The 19,754-nt window shown below is 45.9% G+C and overlaps 1 protein-coding gene across 1 annotated transcript; it reads left to right on the forward strand.

Moving 5' to 3' along the window:
- Positions 1 to 8,244: 8,244 nt before the first annotated feature.
- On the forward strand, positions 8,245 to 14,190 carry CST7 (cystatin F). The gene is made up of 4 exons (XM_026104191.2): positions 8,245 to 8,364; positions 12,953 to 13,125; positions 13,451 to 13,567; positions 14,068 to 14,190. Exons 1-4 carry the CDS (start codon positions 8,289 to 8,291, stop codon positions 14,143 to 14,145), a joined length of 444 nt encoding a protein of 147 aa, XP_025959976.1. The 5' UTR covers positions 8,245 to 8,288; the 3' UTR covers positions 14,146 to 14,190.
- Positions 14,191 to 19,754: the final 5,564 nt, after the last annotated feature.

Consider the following 19,754-nt stretch of genomic DNA (forward strand, 5'->3'; position numbering starts at 1 on the left):
AAAGCAAACAAAGCCACCCTTGTATTGTGCTCACAGAGGTAATGAAGGGGCTTTCAGAGCATCTCTCAGCCATTTGCCTAATGCAGGTTCAGATCACAGAGCAGCCTGCTCTCACCTGCTGATTAAAGGTTCATTGCTCTCCAGTGACTATTTACCAGCTTTTGGTAAGTGTCCCTAAGCAAGCTGTGTGTGCGTTCCCTGTCTGGGAAAAGGAAGCAGTGCTTGTACATTGTGTTTCCTTTAGTGTCAGGACAGGATCACTCTGCCTTTGTACTCATGTGTGTTCCCATGCAGAAGCACCTAGGTGCAGAATCCAAGCACACCACATCTCCCCCTTTTTCCAGCATGACCTATGCCTGCGGAGCTCACCTATCGTCACAGCACCTCCTTCGTCACCCTCCCCAGGGACAACTCCTTCCATCTTCTCCAAGAAACAGCAGCCTACTTCCTCCAGGGTGGTGGCAAAGGGAGAAAAAGCAGCTGTAACAAGCAGCTGCGAGTGTTCACACTAGCAAAACAGAGACTTGTTAACTACTTCTAATTGCCAGCTGCAGTAGATGGTGTCTGATTCACAGGAAGAGTTTGCAAGGCCATTGAATGTTTTCCATGAACCTTTTACACAACAAACTCCAGCCCATGGCAGGGACCAGTGCTACTGAAACACAAGCAATTAGCAGCACTGAGTATCTGACTGAGCCTACCGCACTGCCCAGGCACTTTCTAATGTGATAACAAAAAGATCTTTTGTATCTAGATGGGGCCCCTTCAGACAGACCCCATCACAGGCTGTCTGGTCACCAGCCTGATCAGTAGCCCACCAACTCCCAGCAAAACTCAGCTCCCCAAATAGGATTGAGAACAAGGTGCTTAACTGCGTTTGAAATATTTTCATGGTAGCTTAGAGGTAAGCAGTAATTCTCCCCTCCGGGCTGCTCTCAGAGAGGTTTACGGCTACAGGGATCTTTGCTCTGGGCATCTGTCTATCACATTCCTGTTAGAAATGGAGTGCTTGTTCTTACTGAGGCAATCAGATGCTAGCTGATTTAAAATTCAAGTAGCAAACCAGGATGTTGCAGTGGAAACAGCAATAGAGCATCTAGAACTGGTGAAACACATTTTTCCTTTCTTACTGTACTGTTTGCATGGAGCGGCAGGCTTGCATTCAAGGTCTAGTACTTGAAATCTTTAGATGGTGAGGGAGGGAGGGAGAGGCATACTCATCTCAAAATGAGTAAACATGCAGCCCCAAGGTAAAATACAGAGAGGCCTTTACATGCACTGATTCCATATAAACACCTCACAGTGCAATTTGTAGGGAGTCTCTGTATACTGGCTAACATTGCCATTGGCAGATAGACTGGATAATTGCAGAGCTGTGCTCCCCTTCCCTTCAGCTCAGGCATTCATTTGGGTCTCTTCCTTCAGCAGATCACTGCTTCTCTAGAAATACATGGCAACCAAATTTTCCTCAAGACTTCCAGCCTGCTTTTGTGTTTGGTTGAAAGTCAGTTCAAAAGTTACCACTTGGAGAAAAACAGATGCAATCACATGAGTCTTGCTCCCTTTGCAAAAATCAGAGCTACTTCTGCAATGGAGACACAGGCAGTGTGTTGGTGAGGTGCAGAGCATCTGCCAGAAGACACAAAGAAGCTGCTCTGATGGGCTGTCTATCCTCTAGCTTGCTCATGTGGCTCTGTATTTAAAAGCTCGTGCTACATGAGCTGCACGATTTTCCACTTAGGAAAGGTGGGTTGGCAGGATGTTCCTGCTACAGGAAGAAAGAGGAGCAGTTGGGTCCTGACCTGAATTCTTCATTCTGGTCCTTCTTCTTTGGGCTGTCCTTTCTCTGTAGCACGCCATATTTCAGCATCTGCACCAAAGTGTAGGTCTCTGGTGTGGAAGAAGACATCATGCTCATCTCATTCTTCTCTAAGGCCTGAAGTCTGTTGTTGGCACTCTGCCAAAGTAAAACATTTTCTCATGAACTAGTCTCCCAAAAAGTGAAATGTGGTGATTTCTCTGTTCCTGCTGAGAGCCAAAAAAGCATCCTCCTGCTCAGATCCTTCATTAAAGCAAACTAAACTAAACTAGCTGCCTTGGAGATCAGATAAAGGCCCGGAAAATGTAAGGAAGATTAAAGGAAAAAGAAAACAACTATTGACACTAGTAAATGTGTCTTAATTAAAACTTCTGAAAGCATAATTCAAGCACATTCTATCTCCAGTCATTCTCCAAAGCCCTGCAAAAGTTAATGAGATATTTTTTCTTACAGTCCCCCACTGATCCATGAAGTGCAAAGAGAAAATCAGAACTGCAAATGAAAAAAATGTTGGTGCAGGGCCAGATGTTGATTGCATTTACAGAAGTGTAACTCAGGAGTGACCACATGCAGCCCCTGCTGGTGTTATTCCAATAAGCTGTGGAGGTTACCGTCAGGCTGTGCTGTGCAGCCAAAGGTCTGGCTTGAGTGGAGGAAACCAGAAGTGATGCTGAAAAATCTACCATGTGCACCAAATGTCATGAAAATGAAACTTCTTGTACTGTGGTTTTGCTTCTTCAACAGAAAAGGAAAAGATAATTGCATCTTTCATTGAGTTTGCATGGATAATAAAAGTGGAAGGTGTTATTTAATTAAAAAATCCCAATGGCTGCACAGTTTCTAAGCCTCAAATAACCCAGACCAACAGTGAGAGAACGAACAGGCTTCCCAAACTTGCAGAAAAGAGAGCAGACTTGGTCTCCCACAACTTGCATTAAATAACTCCTCTTCCCACAAAAACAAACAAGAGTATCCTTCAGGAGTGCAAGTCTTTTAAGATGTGTTTCACCCATCTTAACGCAGAAGGGTCATGAGTTTGATTTAGACCAGGTCAGAACTAGCTGTTGGTTTAAAGCAGATGCTCTGTTTACCCTGGGATAATCAGCTAGCCTTCCTCTGCTCACTTACTCTCATTCTCTCCCTGTTCAGGATTCCTGCTCACACAGAAACAACCACGTTATGGGTAATTTAGAGAGCGGAAACCACCACAGAGACTGCACCACATGCCCTCTGCTGACCTGGAGAAGAGATTTGGACCACATTCCAGGGAAAGCAAGCCAAATTCACATCAGTGACGCCAAGGGAGTTGAAACAAAGAGGATCTGCCTCATTTTCCTGGGATGGATGTCAGAGCAGACACCACATTGCTGCACTCCTCCTGGAGAAAGCTCTGGGGCATAGAGCAGTGGCCTTCTGTGTCCCAAGAGATGGCACCTGCCTGGGAAGAGACAATGCAAAGTTGGAGATAGCAAGACACCATTCCCATGTACTTACTTTACCTAAGAATGGAGTGCTCCTAGGCAAAAAGCAAGCTGAGACACCTAATTCCCAACTGAATTTGGACATTTTTCAAGAGCTGGATCCTCCAAGGTCAGCCCAGGGTAGTTTATGGGCCATTCTCCAGTCACATTCTACTTCCCTCTCCATTGCACGAAAATTGCCCTATCAAAGAAAAATAACTAGCATTTATATATTGTGAGCTTAGAGGAGGAGTTTGCTCTCATTTGTTGGTTACTTGAGGAGTTGGGGGGGGTGTCTGGGTTTTTCTCAGGGTTTTTTTTTGCATAATAGTACTTACCAATTTAAAACTATTGCTTATTAATGAGAAGTCTGTTACTTCCTAGGAGAACTGGAGAAACTTGATCAGCTGAGTAATAAAAGGGTCCTTAGGGAAAGGAAAGGTTGATTTGGAAGCAATGTAAATGAGTATTTTTTTTTATGGAAAGAAAGGAAGAGGACAGAAGGCAGGAAAAATCTCTCTGCAGACACATGTCGCTTCCTTTAAGAGATCTGACTGGCTTCATAAATCCTGCTAACAGTGAAAGAGTGCTCTTAAGGAAAGAGCAGGTCCCGAGCTTCCCAAGACAAAGTTAGTTACTGCAGCAGAGATGCCACTGCAGCAGGACAGCAGAAGGGAGCACAAGTGGGGTTTGCATCAGACCATCGGCAGAGGTGCCCCAGTACACTGCCTTCTGCCACAGGGCACTAACCATTAGACACCCAAGAGCTGGTCCGTCAAAGCCATGGGCAACCTTCTAGCAAGAAGAGAGCCCAAGGGCTGAACACCAAGGGGTTGCTAGTTTTGGACGAGGTTGAAACAGAAAGCCACTGCCCCTGGAGTCTGTCTTTGCTGCAGAAGGAACAGCTCTGCTCTGCGTGAGATCTGTGGTCGACTTCAACCTCTGTGCCGAGGAAGAGACTCCGAACAAGAGCGGCCCAATCTCCTCAGCACTGAGGTCAGAGGTAATGCAGCAACAGCTGCCCAGGACACACTGCATGTGTCAGGACCAGATGAGTTTGGGCTCTGGCACAGTAAATTACGTTCCGGTGCCCTCTAGTGCCAACAGCTAAACAAAAGTGGCCTTGCAGGTCTGGCACCCACAGCCCTCCCACCTGGCTCTGCATATCTCTCCACCCTCTCTGCCTTCCTTAGTCATCACCTCCACTCACACCCACACGAAACCTGGTCAATGGGCTCCTGACGGCAACCCAAAGCACTTGTTTTAAGCAAAGAAAGAATTTATGCTCTAGAAAAGCCACCCCATCGCTGAGCAGGACCATCCCTGGGCCCCTCACACTGATTCAAATCAAAAGACCACAACCTCAACACAAAGCAAAGTGAGGTCTTTGCAGGTAGCCTGAACCAGTTCCTACTGTGTCACACATCAGGGTGGCAAAGGGGATCTCACACCAGTGCAGCCACACACAGGAGATGTCTTGCAATCCCATGAGCAAGGCCCCAAGGCCCTCTCTTTTGCACATCACAGAAGGATTCCACCACAGGCTTATAAAGACACTCCCCCAGGGTCTCTCTGTGAGACAGGAACTGTGGAGAACTGTTTTTGAAGATAAAGGGAGGTCTTGAAGATACCCAATTCAGCCATGTAGAGGACAGAGTCTTCATCTGTGCCCCAGTTGAAGGATAGGCCAGTAGGTAAGCTCAGCCTTTGCTAGACACCAGATAACCCACTGGAGAAGGAGTTCTCAGACATCACAGGTGTCAAAAAGGTTCCTGACTCAGCTCCTACTTTCTTAGACAACAGCAGCAAACATAGTGGTCTGGAGCCAGAGGAATGAAGGCTGGATGCGATTTGGGGCCCAGGGAAATCACTTCTTTTCTTGTGATGGCATGACCACTCACTTAGTACCTGAAAAATACTTTCATTAAGAGAATTAATATAACATACCTGGTATCTTATTGCAGTGTGCAGTCTGGGGATGTTTCCCGGACATCTCACCCTGCCTTCCCAAAATCAGATTTAAAAAAGTCTCAGGAGTCATTAGGAAGCAGTGGAGACACAGAGGGAATAGACTTTACTCACATACCTCCATCTTGTTTACTCCCTACAGAGTAATTTTGCTGCCAGAACTGACTTGAACCCAATCAGAAGGCAAAAGGCAAATCCTCATGGTGTCCATCCAGCACTTTGCAGGAACTACTAGACCCAGAAGAAACACCGTGCTTTGGAAAGGCAAACACTATCTTTCCCAAACTGATTGCTTGCCTGCACCTGAAGCAGGATGTGCATTAGTGCCATCCAGTGAGGCTGCTACTGCAGGCAGGCCCAGTTACTGTATGCTCTCCAGCCCGGACTGGAGTCAGTCTTGCTATAAAACTTCAGCTTTCAGCCTAAGTGTATCCTTTACTCTGATCCTTTGCCTGTCCCCCAGACTCATCTTTCAGGACTTCTGGTGTAGGTAGACTGACATGGCAACTCTATTGCACACAGTGCAAGAATTAGTTGAGAATTAACATGCCAGATCATAATGTACAACCACAGGTCGTGGGACAAAAAGAAATTCAAAATAAAGGAAAACCCCTCTGTCCCGATCCAGTATCGGGAGGGTTTCGTTATGATCCCAAGGATGAGATTAAGATGCTAAAACCGGTCAAATATCGTACAACCTTTATTTTCCACAAAGTGGGGAGAAAAGGTGGGGAAAGGCGAAGGGGGGGGGAGAGAGAGAAAGAGAGAGAGAGAAAGAGAGAGAGAGAGAGAAAGAGATATCACCACCCGTGGATCCAGTGGCGTCTCGTTGGTCCTCTTCACCCTGGGTATAAATTTTAGCGATGCACGTGCAGTAATTACAACTCAAGCAGGGTCCGACCCTAGGTTCCCGCTGAAAAGTTCAGAGCCAAATCAAGGCAAATTAAATAAATAAATTGTAATCACACGCGTGCAGTAGTTACAGCTCGACTTGGGTGCCTCTGAAGAGGGACCCCGAACAAAAAAATCCCTGGGCAATTATAGCTTTTTCAAATTAAGTTTCCCACCCCTCACGCGGTAGTTCAGACCAATAGTAATTTTTAGGTCTGGGGTCTCCTGCTCCTTATTAGGTCTCATCGTTGTTCCTAGGCAGGCTGTTTTTCTCCCTTATCTTTACTGTTGTGGTTTCTGCTGACAGATGTGTTTTGATTCCTTGGGTCCCACCCTTGTCTCTCCAGGCACAAACACAAAGAGGTGTTCCAGCAATTAGCACTGCCCCAGCAGTGACAGTAGGTGTTATCTTCCAAGGTCCTGAGGAAGAGGATATAATCCAGACCCCCCCCCCAGTTAACACTGTTTCAGCAGTGAGAGGAGGCTTTGTTTCCCAGGGTCCTGGCGCCCAAGCAGGCCTTATTTCAAAGCCTTCACATCCTCCCTCCTGGAGTGTGAAGCATAGGAATGCAGACTGCTGGTAACTCCCTTATCTTTCCAGCCTGCACCAGCTCTGGGGCCCTTTCTCACTGAACCAGGGCCAGGTCCCAAAGTCTCTGCCTGATCGTGCTCTGGTTCGGCGCAGGCTCGGTGTGTCCTGGGTGGTCGCAGGGAGACAGTTTCAGGGGTCACAGCAGCTCAGTCCTGCTTCCGCCAGGAACAGGTGGCTTGTTTGGGGTTATGGTTTGCTTGCACTTTATGTACCAAGAAATGTTTAAGGCAAAAGCTCACTCATCTGTCCGCCACACCCTCTCATTCTGTCTCACCATTTTCCATGGACGTTGGCGCCCGATTCAGAAGCTCTGTACAAGTAGGTCTGATGATAAGCATGACTCACCATGCTTGCCCATTCATTTTTAGTCAGACACTTCAACAGGGGATTGACCTAATCTCTTCCTATAGGAAACACTAAGATGATCTTCTCTAGCTGCTTCTGCATCACCCACACTGGCCTGGATTAGGACTTTCCTTCAGGCAATAAGATGGTTTTTCTCAGATGGGAGCACAGCTCATTTGCTGGGACAAGTGAAAGGCCACCTTCCAACTCACCTGAAACAAATACACACACACATACAGACTGAGGTTCCCCACGCCCTTCAGTGAGGTCTCAGTTCAGTCCTCACTCTCCTAAATCTGACAGCTAATGATTTCAGCTGCATAATGAAAACTGTGAGGCCTGGCAACCAAACCCTTTTCCCAGACTTGCAAGCTCCCCAGCATGGGTCAATGCTGTTTGGAGACCATCTCTCTGGAAATCAAACATTGATTTTTGAGAGATCAACTCTAGAGTTGTAGAGCTCTACATATCACAGAGTGTCAAACTACCCCTTTCCCTTGCTCTCTGTCTCTTCCACATCTGGAGAAAATGTTACCTCCTTTGAGCATAACATAGCCTATTCTGCTTTCAAAATATCTTTTGTAAATAGTCTTTTTCCCAGCCACTGAAGCCAAAATGCTTTTTCTCCTTACTTGATGGAGCCCCTCACAGGAGTACATCTGGCACTTTCTTGTCTCCCTCTGCTCCCAGTCGATGTTCCCCCTCACTCCTACCCCACAACCTCATCTTTGCTGTTGGGCTTGCCCACACACCCTGCATAGACACCTACCCACAAGTCAGGAGCTACATCTCCCCTGGGTTCACAGCCCATTTCTTCAGGAAATTTCCCTGTGAACTTTGAAGCACATAACTGTAACTCTCCTCGCCCTCACCGCACTTCCCAGAACAAGAGAAGAGTGTCACGTCAAACACATCCACCCGTATTTCTGCACAACCCCCGAGGATCATGAAGAAAAGGTCCCTCTCAGCTGCAGAACAGGAACCATGATTTCCAAGCAACAGTTTTGTGGCAAGGTTTAGAGGTTCGTAGTCATCAGCAGGAGACAAAGTCTGTCAGAACTGTGACCACAGTGGGGGAGGCTGGTTTCCCCCCACCCTCCCTTTCTTCTCTCCGCAGCCAATAAGAACATTTCAAAGAGGCACATCTTCATCTGCAGGAAGCAGGGCAGGCACTTCTCTGTCTCAAAGGCTCCTCTCTTCTGGAGTGGTGGAGATGGCAGCAAACTTTGCCTGCAGCTTTGCCACACTTTGCTGTTTTGCACTCTGGGGCTTCACCAACACTTCAGATGGTAAGAAGGGAAAATAACTTCTGTTTTCCTTGCACTTCAGGTCCTGAGAGTGAAGCTCTTCCACGCATCGGTAAATAACTCTCTTCTGACCCACGCCTATGCTGGTTCAGCACTGCAGAGTTCAAATTGCAGCTGAAACTTCAACTGCTTAAAAGATTTTCTCCCTCTGTAGCAAATCCTGTTATCTAGAGACATCTAAGGATTTTAAAGTACACTTAAATTTAATTTATTTGTCAGTGTTTAAACTCTGCATGACCTTGATTATTAAATCCAAAGACTGTGTGTAACAATTTGACTGCTAAGTACAGATGGGCACTTCAGTGCCGATTAGCTGACTTTAATGAAACATTACTCCATATCATCTTTTACTTTGCTGAGCAAGGAAACTCTCTTGATTGCAGCTGGTCTTAAATCGTTAGAATGGTGCCTTCAGACAGTTTTCTTTCTGAAGGTTTTAGTTTTACTTTAGCTCCCATGCACAGAAAGTTCTAATGCACTCCAGGATGTTCTTTGATTAGCCAATAGCTTTTTGTTTTGGCTGTGGTTTCCTTTGGGGGCTGCAGAGGCATGCCAGAACTGTGCTGCTTCTTAACTGTAAAGATAAAACCTAGCCTTGCTCCTAGTAGTAACAGAGAGGAGGTTTTGAGAGCACCCCACAAAAGAAGAAAGAAGCCTGTTGAGCAGATATCCTTATTTGCTTCCCTACAGGTTGGGACAGCAGGGAGCCAACATCTAGTCAGAGCATCCACAGGATGGCTCTCTCATGCTGCAGGAACAGGGAGGAAAATCATAACTATAGGTGCTTCACACCAGAGCACTTCTGGGCTTTGGAAGTACAGCAGGGCAAAGTAATCCAAACAGTTAACATGACATTGTTTCAGACCAGTGTGTGCACCATGTGGTGACCACCCTGAACCAGAATCAAAGCGCATCAAGGAGGAAAAAAAGAAAAAAAAAAAAACTAGCCTTGAGGAATTTGCATCACCAGTGGAAAACAGGGGGTACAGTTCTCCCTCAAGGGCTAAGTAGATTTTATGACCACTTTGCTCAGGTATAAGCAATATTCAAAACCAAGATGCAATGGGTGAAGCAGGTGCAATGCCTGGTACCCCTTAGTGAAAGCTGGAGTACTCAACTAAAGCACATACCAGCCTACAACCTGTCACCACCACATGGCCTGAATATACAATCCTGCTACCTGTCCAGCTTGCTGAACTGTATACCTACCATCCCCAAACATTGCTTTGAAAACATGTTAAGTGATGGACTTCTGTCTTCCAGAGGCTCTCTCTGTCTTGCCACATGTGTGACACTGCTGGATCTACCAGGCACTGGAGTCATAGTAACAAGGGCACTTTGGACACTGACTCCTGCTTTAAACACTCATTCATGTAATTTCAACTATTCATCCAGTACATTTCATTGGCTTCTTGCCATACATCCAGTGTAACTTCAGCTAGCCTCACCCTGCCATCCTATGCTTCATAGGGACATCACCATGACTCAAGAGGTGTTGAGGGCTATTAAGCCACAGAGGGGTCTTGTGCTAAGACTGGTGCTATCTCTGCCTACTACAATATCTGCTTTCAACAGCCCGAACACTATCACATTTGACTTTCCAGCAGGCACAGGAGCAAAGATTCAAGCAGGGCTCTGACCAATAGCCAAGAGAGTTCAAGCCAGTGAGCTACTCTCAGCCCAGCAGACTCTTGCAACTGCTGGGCTGAGCAGAGAGGGTTCAGGAAAGAGTAGGTTCCCATGAGCTATTGGATTGGTATTGCTAGTGTAGGGAAGAGCACAGTGTTCCTGTCAGCTCCAACTGAACTAACGAGGTTTTTTTCAAGGAATACTCCTACAAGACAGTGTATTTAAAAAAAAAAAAGTAAAAGCTTCATTTAATTACAGCTGTAATATGATCGATTATACTAGTATACTTATAAGGTACCACTTGAAACTATTCTTTGATATATGCTACCGGTCTCTGTGTACTCATCATCACAATGCTGGGCATCCCTAACCACCAGGAAGGAATATGTGGTTTAAGGCACACTCAGATCTGTCGCATGCTTTTGAATACTTTGAGGCAACTTTTGATCTTCCAATATCGAAATGATGGGCTGAGCCACATATGTACCTCCCCATTGGATCCATTAATTAGCCAGAGGTCACAGAGCTAACACTTTTCCACTCACAGAACAAATTATTTTGACAAAACACTTCCAAATTTGCCAATGTGCACAAAGGATTAGTTTATTCTGCAGACACGTGGCAGGGCAGGAGGCCTCCAGCTCTCTACTGATACTGAAATAAACCAGTTTTGTGACCTTGCACATAACTACTGTTTTTCAACAGTTCAATTTGAAAGTTGTACTCTTGAATTTTCTGTAAGTCAAATATTGAATCAAAAAGTTGAACTGGAAAAAAAATTTTAAGAGTACAACAAGAACACAACTCCCTTCTTCACACATGCTCAGAGTGTGAGTGGTCATTGAACAGTCACAGTCCCCAAGGAAGACGAGAGCTGGTCTTGTGAACAAGGCCCAAACTAAGGCCCTGCTCTGTCCCAAACTTCCTCTGTGACCTCAGGCAAGCTCCATACAGTCTGCTCTGTAATTTCTTGTGGGTCCCACAACTTTAACCTCTAGGTGGAGTCCTAACTTAGTACAAAAGGACAAACATACTTTGGAAAGTCTTATCCCATGAGGTAGGTGCTGGATTAGAAGTGCTGTCTGAGGAAGACCTTCAGTACTAGGCTCTACAAGTCTCTGTGACTCTTTAATCTCACTTTTGCTGCAGTGGGGGAGGAATATCCTCTAGAGAATAGTCTCAGGACCTACCAGGGGTCCCATTCACGAACAGAGGTGCAAGACAGGAAAGTTTGTCACCCCATGCCACTTGCAGAACATCTACTCTGGGACATATGGCCTGTGTCTCTCAGATACCAACTGCATGAAAACATGGGCTTCATTAAGTTGAGGAGTTTGGCCACTCAGGGTAGCTGGAGTATTGGCCAGGAAGAAGGGATGTGCCTTTAGACATCCTTCAGTTTAAGAGAAAAGGGGAGCTCAGTCTCTCTTTTGCATGTCAAGCGCTGTAATCATCAAGCAGTATTACAATGGAATGTAGCCAATACAATCTGCACAGGAGGACACAATGATGTAAACTAGGATGTACATAACCAACCTGAAAGCTGAATTTTTTTAACCCATGTTCATGGTGGCAGGTATGCTCTGGGGGGTTTTGTTTGTTTGTTTTTTGGGGGTTTTTTTTTGTTGTTTCTTTTGGTTTTTTTAAATAGACTCTGGGTCACTGAGAAGAGTCTTCTACTATGGAGCAAGATGAGCTAACTATTTTTCTCAGTGGAAACTGGCTTAAAGACACAGGTTATGTTCTGCTGTTGGCTATCAGTGAGAGATTTGGGTGTAAAAAAGAGCTGGAGGTGATAAAGAGCTTGACTTTCACAGTAAATTAGTACAAACTCTGTATGCAAGTGTATGTGCAGATGCACACATGCATTTACAGCATACACAGTGAACTCCAAGGGCCATCTCCTGAGCTGGTAAGTCCTGGCATAAGCAGTGGTTATGTGACAACTTGCACAGGTTGAGGATTTCTTCCTCTTGTTTCTATTACAAAAGTGTGTGGGGTGAGGGGGAGGTTATAGGGGAGTGTAAAGGGGAAGAAATATCTGCATCAACTATTAGCTTCAGGCATCTTTCAAATTATTGAAAAGACAAGCAGGGAGGGAAGACAATTAGCTACACAGCTAAGAACACTAAGTGCTGTGTGGAGAGAAATGCTCATGAACTTTAAAGGTCATGAATTGTTTTTCTTCTATCTGTATTTCCTTTGCATCTCTGCTTCATGGCTGTGGTAAGAAGATGGTCCTTGGCACTTGTTCAGTGCAACAGCTGCCCAAAGCTGTCCACTGCCAGGACAGTAGAGAGCTAGAACCAGCTCTGCTCCAGGGTCTTCCCTGCCCAGCTGCAGGACAAGGGCACCCTCTCCATCATTGGCATGTTGAGGGAGGGTGTCTTCCCCCCCCCCCCCACCTCTATCACTACAGTCCCTCTGAGATAAGAGCCTCAAGATGCTACCAAAGCATTGTGGGGAGGGGAGAAGCACATGCCTGGCAAGTTAATCTTGACATGTCAAATAAGAGCAGCAGGGCTCTGCCAGCCAGTGTGTAACAAGTTATCAAAATTATACTGTACCCTGAGCAACAGGATCTAGTTTTATAACTAGCTTCAAAGCTGGTCCTGCTTTGAATGGGGAGCTGGACTAGAAATGTCCTAAATATTTATTATGTCCTGGTTTCTCTAAACCAACCTGAGCTCTGCTATCACTTCTAGCAGAGTCAACGGTCTTTTTCCTGTCACTTCATCCCACAGGTTTGTTTCCCCATTTCAAACATTGAAAAAAATTAAAATTACTTTGTAGCGGAGGTAAGCAGAGCTTTCCTGAAGCACAAGTGCACAGGACAAGTATGAAGGCTTAGCTTTGGTTCAGAGGCCTGAACAAACCCCAACCTTCCACCATTTTAGGCACCAGGAGATACATTCTGTGCTCATGTTTTGTGTTGTTCTAGCTGTGTATGTACCACCGCCTCATTCAACCATGAAACCCGGCTTCCCTGTACCCATGAACACCAACAATTCCGGCGTTCGCAAGGCAGCTCGCTTTGGCGTTTACCGATACAACAACAGTTCCAATGACCTCTTTCTGTTTAAAGAATTGCAAATAGACAAAGCCATGGTGCAGGTAAGAAGAGCCCAGAATCCTATTGCTCCTCTAAACCATTTAGCAATTGACCCTGCCACAGAACACCCCAGACATGGGAGCCCTCATCCTGCTCAGAACTGCTAGGCATGCCCGCCAAAAAACAAACAGCACGTGTCCCTCTATCTCATTCAATTGCTCTCCAGGATGGTTTTATTTCCCACAGCAATTCAATGCAAGACACCTCTACCCACAACACCACACACAATTCACAGATGTAGTACTTGATCCCTAGCCAAAATTCTATTTTAGCATCCCTTTCCCCACCTCTTCACACTGCATTAAAGTAAGAAACTACTTTCTCTAGATCGTCAGAGGGCTGAAATACATGCTACAGGTAGAAATTGGACGCACAGTGTGTCAGAAGAGGGAGCACTCCAGGCTGGACAGCTGCAAATTCCAGAGGAAGAAAAAGCTGCAACGAGTATGTATCCACTTCCTTTGGGGGTACCCAGTGACTGCACATGACTCTTGGTAATCTCTAGCTGCACAGTCACCTTATAGACTAGCTCTGCCATGTCCTCATAGATACACAAGCCTCCTCTGTGCAGAGCCAGGTGGGACTAGCCAGGTTTACTAGTATAAGCAGCATAGCACCTCTCCTGCATCCAGGGCCAGCTCCTGTCCGGAAGGAGCTGAGCCAGGCACAGCCATTTGGCCCACACTCCCTGTTCCTGGATAGCAGGGTGAAATTGCATAGAAACAGAGCAGGTGAGAAATCTTGAGATTTCCTGGGCAGCAGGGTGGAATGAATCCTTATGGGGCCTTCCACAGTAAGATATGGTTACCTGGCAAATAGTACTTCTCCTGGGAGAAAAGGGGTGGAAAAAAGGATACAGTTCCCTTCTGCCCCAACATGGCCCCCAAGGCTGAGGACTGGCACAGTTAGTTGAACCTAGACACCAATTCCCCTTTTATTTGCAGGTGCTGTGGTGCTATTTTGAGGTCTGGATGATGCCTTGGTTACATAAAGCACAAGTTTCCATTGCTCTCTGTCACTGACCCACCTTTTACCCACAAGAACATGACTCACAGGGAGAATTTTCACCAAGAGCTTTTCCTTGCCTGGGTTGCTGAGGTCAAAACTGAGCTAGAGAACAGCCATACAGAGTTGCCACAGAGCTTTTGTTTCAAAGCACGTGATCTTTTTTTCGTGAGGAAGACACTCAAGATCTGGGTGGCCAAAGAGACTTGCCTTGACTGAATTCACTGCTATCCAGTTATATATTTTTGTTGTCTAAAACTAAACTGCACATGGGAACTTGTTGTCACTCATTTACTAGAGAACCATCTGCCCTCTTTGGCTGAATCATGTCCAAGCATCATAAACAGACCCAGGAAGGTCTGTTAGACTTGCTTTGTTCTGTGACAGATCTTCATGAAGCCATGAAGTAAACAAGCCTAAACCACAGCACGCATGACTTCAACACTGAGGAGAGCTTTATAACAGTGCGATAATTTGCCTGGGGATTTACACACAAAAAAACCCTAAAGTCTTAAGAGTCTCCAGTGCTAGAGAAAAGATTAGATACATCTGCCAGGTATGAGTAAGGTAGATTTGATCTTGCCTCAAGACAAGAGGATGGATGAGGCTGTTTTGAGACCCATTCACAGCCCAGAAATGACTAGCTAGTACTTCTACTTTAAGCAAAGCTAATCTGTTCTATGAAAGGGCATCACGACAAACACAGACAAATAAACCCAATCATATTCCCAAAGCACATTTTTGCTTATGTTAAGCAGTATGGTTTCATTCAGATTAACAGAAGATACTTAATTTCTGGTTGCCTACAGCTTATATTCAAGTTTAGAACGACGGCCTGGTTTCGGTCAGTATCTACTGTTGCTTCAGCCTTCACTCTTCATGCATGGACAGATTATTGTTTACACATCACCAAAACCCATATTTGGAAGAATTCAGGTAACTGCTCCCTTAAAGCAGCAACAAAGCCTGGACCTGTGATCAGTAATATATAGACCAGCACTTATAAGTGGATGGGGCCCTAACTTAAACTATAAAGAATACCTCGTTTCCCCAAACACCCCCTTTCACCTGACAATTGTTGCCTTGCTGCAGCTCTCTTGCACCTCTTGCTAGCAGCAGCACCCCCACTATCCACCTTTTGAACTACCTTTCAGTCCAAAGTGGCCAGTGAGGGCTCCAAACCAAGGTCCAGAACCCTTAAGACAGGCAGATCTATTAACAGCACAGTTAAGGTCTCTACTTTAAGCAATTCCACAGCATGCCTTTGCAGGCTGGGCAAGTCTCAAGCTCTGCTTTAGAAACCTCACTTGTGAGGCATGGGTGGCACAGGTGATGCACAGCAGTGGCTCAAATTCAGCCTCCAGTTCTGGAGAGGCAGCTGTGCTACATTACATCTTTGTGGGAGGGAGAGTCTTAGCTGGACAAAAGGAGTGCTCAGAAGAAACCTCCAAAAGGGCCACAGATGGACATAGTGTGGTGCTATATTTATCCATCACATCAGCTTTAGGCAGTTAATGGTGGCTTAAGACAAGGAAGCAGAGCCAACTTTGGTAAGGTGGTCACAGAGCAGGAAAGCCAAGCCACAGCTGAGTTAAAGAGGGCAAGAAGCAAGCCCATCTGAGGAGCTGCTGCAATGGCCTCATCCCTCTTCCATTTCAGCTGAGTGCTTCACACAGCAGCAACACCAAAGGCTTCCTACCAAGCTGTCAGCTCCAGCCCAGGACAGACCAGACAGATTCCTGTTTCTTCCTTTAGCCAACACAATAGCCTGGCACAGAGTAACAGATGAAATCAGCCTTTCCACATGCTGCAGTGGGGGAAGAGGAATGCACACAATCAGCTCAGGTCAGTGCAGAGATTCAGCAGGTAGATAAGCACAACCCAGAACAGTTTCCTATGTATGAACTTTCAAGCCCCTTGCGTAAGAGGCTTAATCTCTTAGTCTCCTCACTGAGTCAATGCACGATGCATTAAAGAAGCAAAAATTTAAAGCCAGACACACCTGGCACCATGCAAGGTGGCAAACCCAACATGCTCTTGCTGCTCTTTTGAGGAAAATGCAGTACTGTTTGGATCTGTCTATCCAAACAGGCTGCTTTGGAAGCAAAGAACAGGTACATGTTTTACATAAAACTATTGCCAGCATGTACTGCAACACAGATGAGCTCACTGTAATCAACCCTGTGCAGGAGCAGGCAAGCACCTTCTGAAGCAGGAAGACAGGTCAGCCTCATGTTTACAACTGCAGCAAAGTATTTAGTGTAACACTATAATAAACAAAGAACATTGAAGTAGCAGGATCCATCACATCCAGGTAGATAACAGAGTTACCATAAGCACAAAAGAAAGGACTGACTGAGCTCTCAGTACCACTCCAGAGCACTTTGCTAGAGAAGGATCTGGGCAATTAAACAGTCTCACATCAGAAGGATGGTGCTAGCACTTACCTAAAGAACTGCAGCTAAAAACCATTTAATCACAATGACATGCAGCATTCAAGCCCATGTCTCTGCCCAAGAGACATCTTTGTTAGAGTTTACACCAAGGTTAACTGTTCACCAATTGACTCCAGGGAGTCCATACCCTTACAGAGCTTGCTGAGGCTCTGACATCTATTCCAGGGTACCAAGGCACATACTTTTCTCCAGGATTAATCAACTGAATAAAAATAAATACATCTAGTGAAGATTTATGGCCTCAGGAGAGAAGGGAAAGCTGTTTCTGCCAGTTTCAGCAGTTGCATAAAAAGGAAGAGTCCCAACAATGGCATTAAGAGCTTCTGGGACAACCAAAGGTGGTGCTTCACAGGGATCAGCTGGTGCAGGAGGGTTAGAAACAAACTAAAGGAACAGCTTGCTTTGGCTTCATATCTCTCTCCAGCATACCAGAAGCACCACATGCTCAGTGGTCACAGTACTTTTTGGATCATTTACTCAAGAGGATTCTTAGCTTCACATAGACAAGTATTCTTCAACATCTCTGCTGCAGGGAGGGACTGACTGCACACTGAGGAGTCCTATGGACACAAAAAAAGCAAGCTAGCCTGCACTTCAACAGAGTTTCAGAGTTCCCAGTGATCTGCAGACCCTTAGACTGGGATCTGTGTTTGCTCACAAGCTTTGCTGAGCAGCAGTTTCCCCAGGGACAGGCTGGACAGCAGAGCTGCTGCTCACACCCCTACTTTTCAGTTGCATAGGAACCTGCCTGCCACCGAAATAAAGCATCTCTGACTGACAGACTCACCACTTGGCAGTCAATTCATATCAGCAACCCCACATTAGGGACTTGGAAGGCCTTTGTACACCAGTTCTACCCAACTTCACAATCTGACTGTCTTCCAGCACCCTTGGGCAGCCTGGGGAGTCAGGCATACAGCTGCACAGAGGCAAAGCAAGGTTTAACTTTGTGGCAACAGCTAGATGAGGAGACATGACTTCTGCTGAGCAGGGGGAAATGACTGTTGCATTTAGGTCACTATAGTCACTTACTGCTAAATTTTTCAGTCTCTACCCTAAAAGGACTAACAAATGAATTGCACTCAGCATAGTTTCTTTTACAGCACTTGCTTTATTTAAACAAATTTGATGAGAAGGTCAAAGGATGAGGCCCATAAGATCTCTACTGTGATCAACGAGCAAACAGATGCAGAAGTTTACACAGAATCACAGAATGGTTGAGGATGGAAGGGATCTCTGGAGATCAACTGGTTCAACTCTTCTGCTCAACCTAGAGCACATTGCCCAGGACCCTGTCTAGACAGCTTTTGAATATCTCCAAGGATGGAGACTCTACAACCTCTCTGGGCAATTGGTACCAGTGCTCTGTCACCCTCAAAGGCTGGAGGTCACCACCCCATCTGCAAGGGTAATTGACCCAAAGCAGACTCAGATTTAAAGGAGTTGATCACAAAGCCTTATCACAAATCCACTTTCATCAGCCATTTACACTGAGATATCAACTTTTACATAAGGGTGTTGTGTGTGCTTGAGTCATCTTCCAGTGGCTCTGCTATAGGTAGGGGCCAGGCAGTCAGCTGGGGAATAGCATTTTAAGTAGCTCCAGCAAAATTTTCTAGATACTTCTCCCCTGCAAAACTATCTGTTTCACAAAAAAAATATCACCCTTCCCCTTCTCTCCCAGCACAATTACAGAACACACCTTTAAAATGCACAGCTATTGTGTATCCCAGCTCAGTCTCTTTTCCATAGGCTGTTCTACTGCAGGGTTGTGTGCTGAAGCACAGATTTCCTCAAACCCTTCAGGAGACTGGGCACCGCCCTCCAATCCCACACCCCATTTGTTCTTCAAAGGCTGTCCCAAGAGAAGCTTGGGGAAAGCATAGGAAGCACCCTCAGTCTCCTCTGGGAGTTGTGCAGAGAGGCTTTCCTGCTTTCTTAGGGAGCTACATCTCCCTTCTCCTGCCACCCAAAACAATCTTACCCTGGCAAGCTCTTTAGACATTACTGTAACTGCTCCTGCTTCTTCCAGAAAGGTCAATGTGTCCAAACTAGAGAACTAGCTGCCAAGCTGGAAAGGTGACATGCTCCTGCACTGCTATTATCAAGCAAGAGAGGACAGAGCTGGTTTTCTCCCAGCCTTCTCTGTTGCTCAAGGTAGATGTGCCAACAGCCATCTGAAATTGTAGTGTGTCATTGCCTCATGCTTCTGTGAAAGTAGAATGAGCCCATAAAAGCAGTTCTCACGCCAGCACCAAGAGGAGCTTATGCCCGCGTTTGTTCTACAGGCATTTTAACGCTGCTGGTATTACTCTGCAAGGATTGCATTTGAGGAACTATCAGGGATTAAAAATATCTGAGCTTCCATGAAAATACTGCTCTTATGACCCCTCATGCTGAGCAATCAACAAGCTGTATGTCCTTCAGCCTTTATCTTGTCTGGGTTCTACAGCTACAGAAAGCAGACCATTCTACTTCTGCATACAAAAAATGGGCTGGCAGGATCCAACACTGCACCAAGAATGGGAGCCAGCACCTCCTGAACACAGGAAGGGCACTCCTTTTAACCTCTGCAGACTCTGAGGCTCCTTGAGCTGGAGGTATACAAATTCTGTGCTCAGACACATGTCAAAAGATCCTTAAACTGCACACTGACACCTCTACTTGGTACTGCAATTCCATCCTAGTCCACCACCAATCCTGCACCCATCATGACAGTAAACAGCCTCCTTTCCATTTTAGGGGCCATGGAGGCACTGGCAGTCTTGGGCTGGACACATCTACCACCAAGGAGCATCAACTACACTAACTTTCTCACTCAGTCTCTGTCCACAAACTATTAAGATAAGGCTTAGCTGCATCCAAGGTCAGACCCTGCAGCAACCCTTCTGCTAGGCTTCCTCCTCCTCTCAGATAGCTTCCTTCTAAGTCCAGAAACTGCCAGATGAAGCAAGTGGGCTTGAGAGCAAGTGACCATTCCCTAGCCTGTTACACGGCAAGTCAGCCTGATACAGCAAGCATCATCTACACTCCACAGGGCTGCTGCAGTGCTGGTAGTAATGTAGACTTTATAGCACAAGGTGACAAGAGAATCACTTTCACTTGCATATCCCTCCCATTAATAAAGACAAGCACAGAAGGCCAGTGAAAGCACTGGTGCTTTTCATTAT

This window comes from Dromaius novaehollandiae, chromosome 3 (genome assembly GCF_036370855.1).
Source record: "Dromaius novaehollandiae isolate bDroNov1 chromosome 3, bDroNov1.hap1, whole genome shotgun sequence".
NCBI lineage: Eukaryota > Metazoa > Chordata > Aves > Casuariiformes > Dromaiidae > Dromaius > Dromaius novaehollandiae.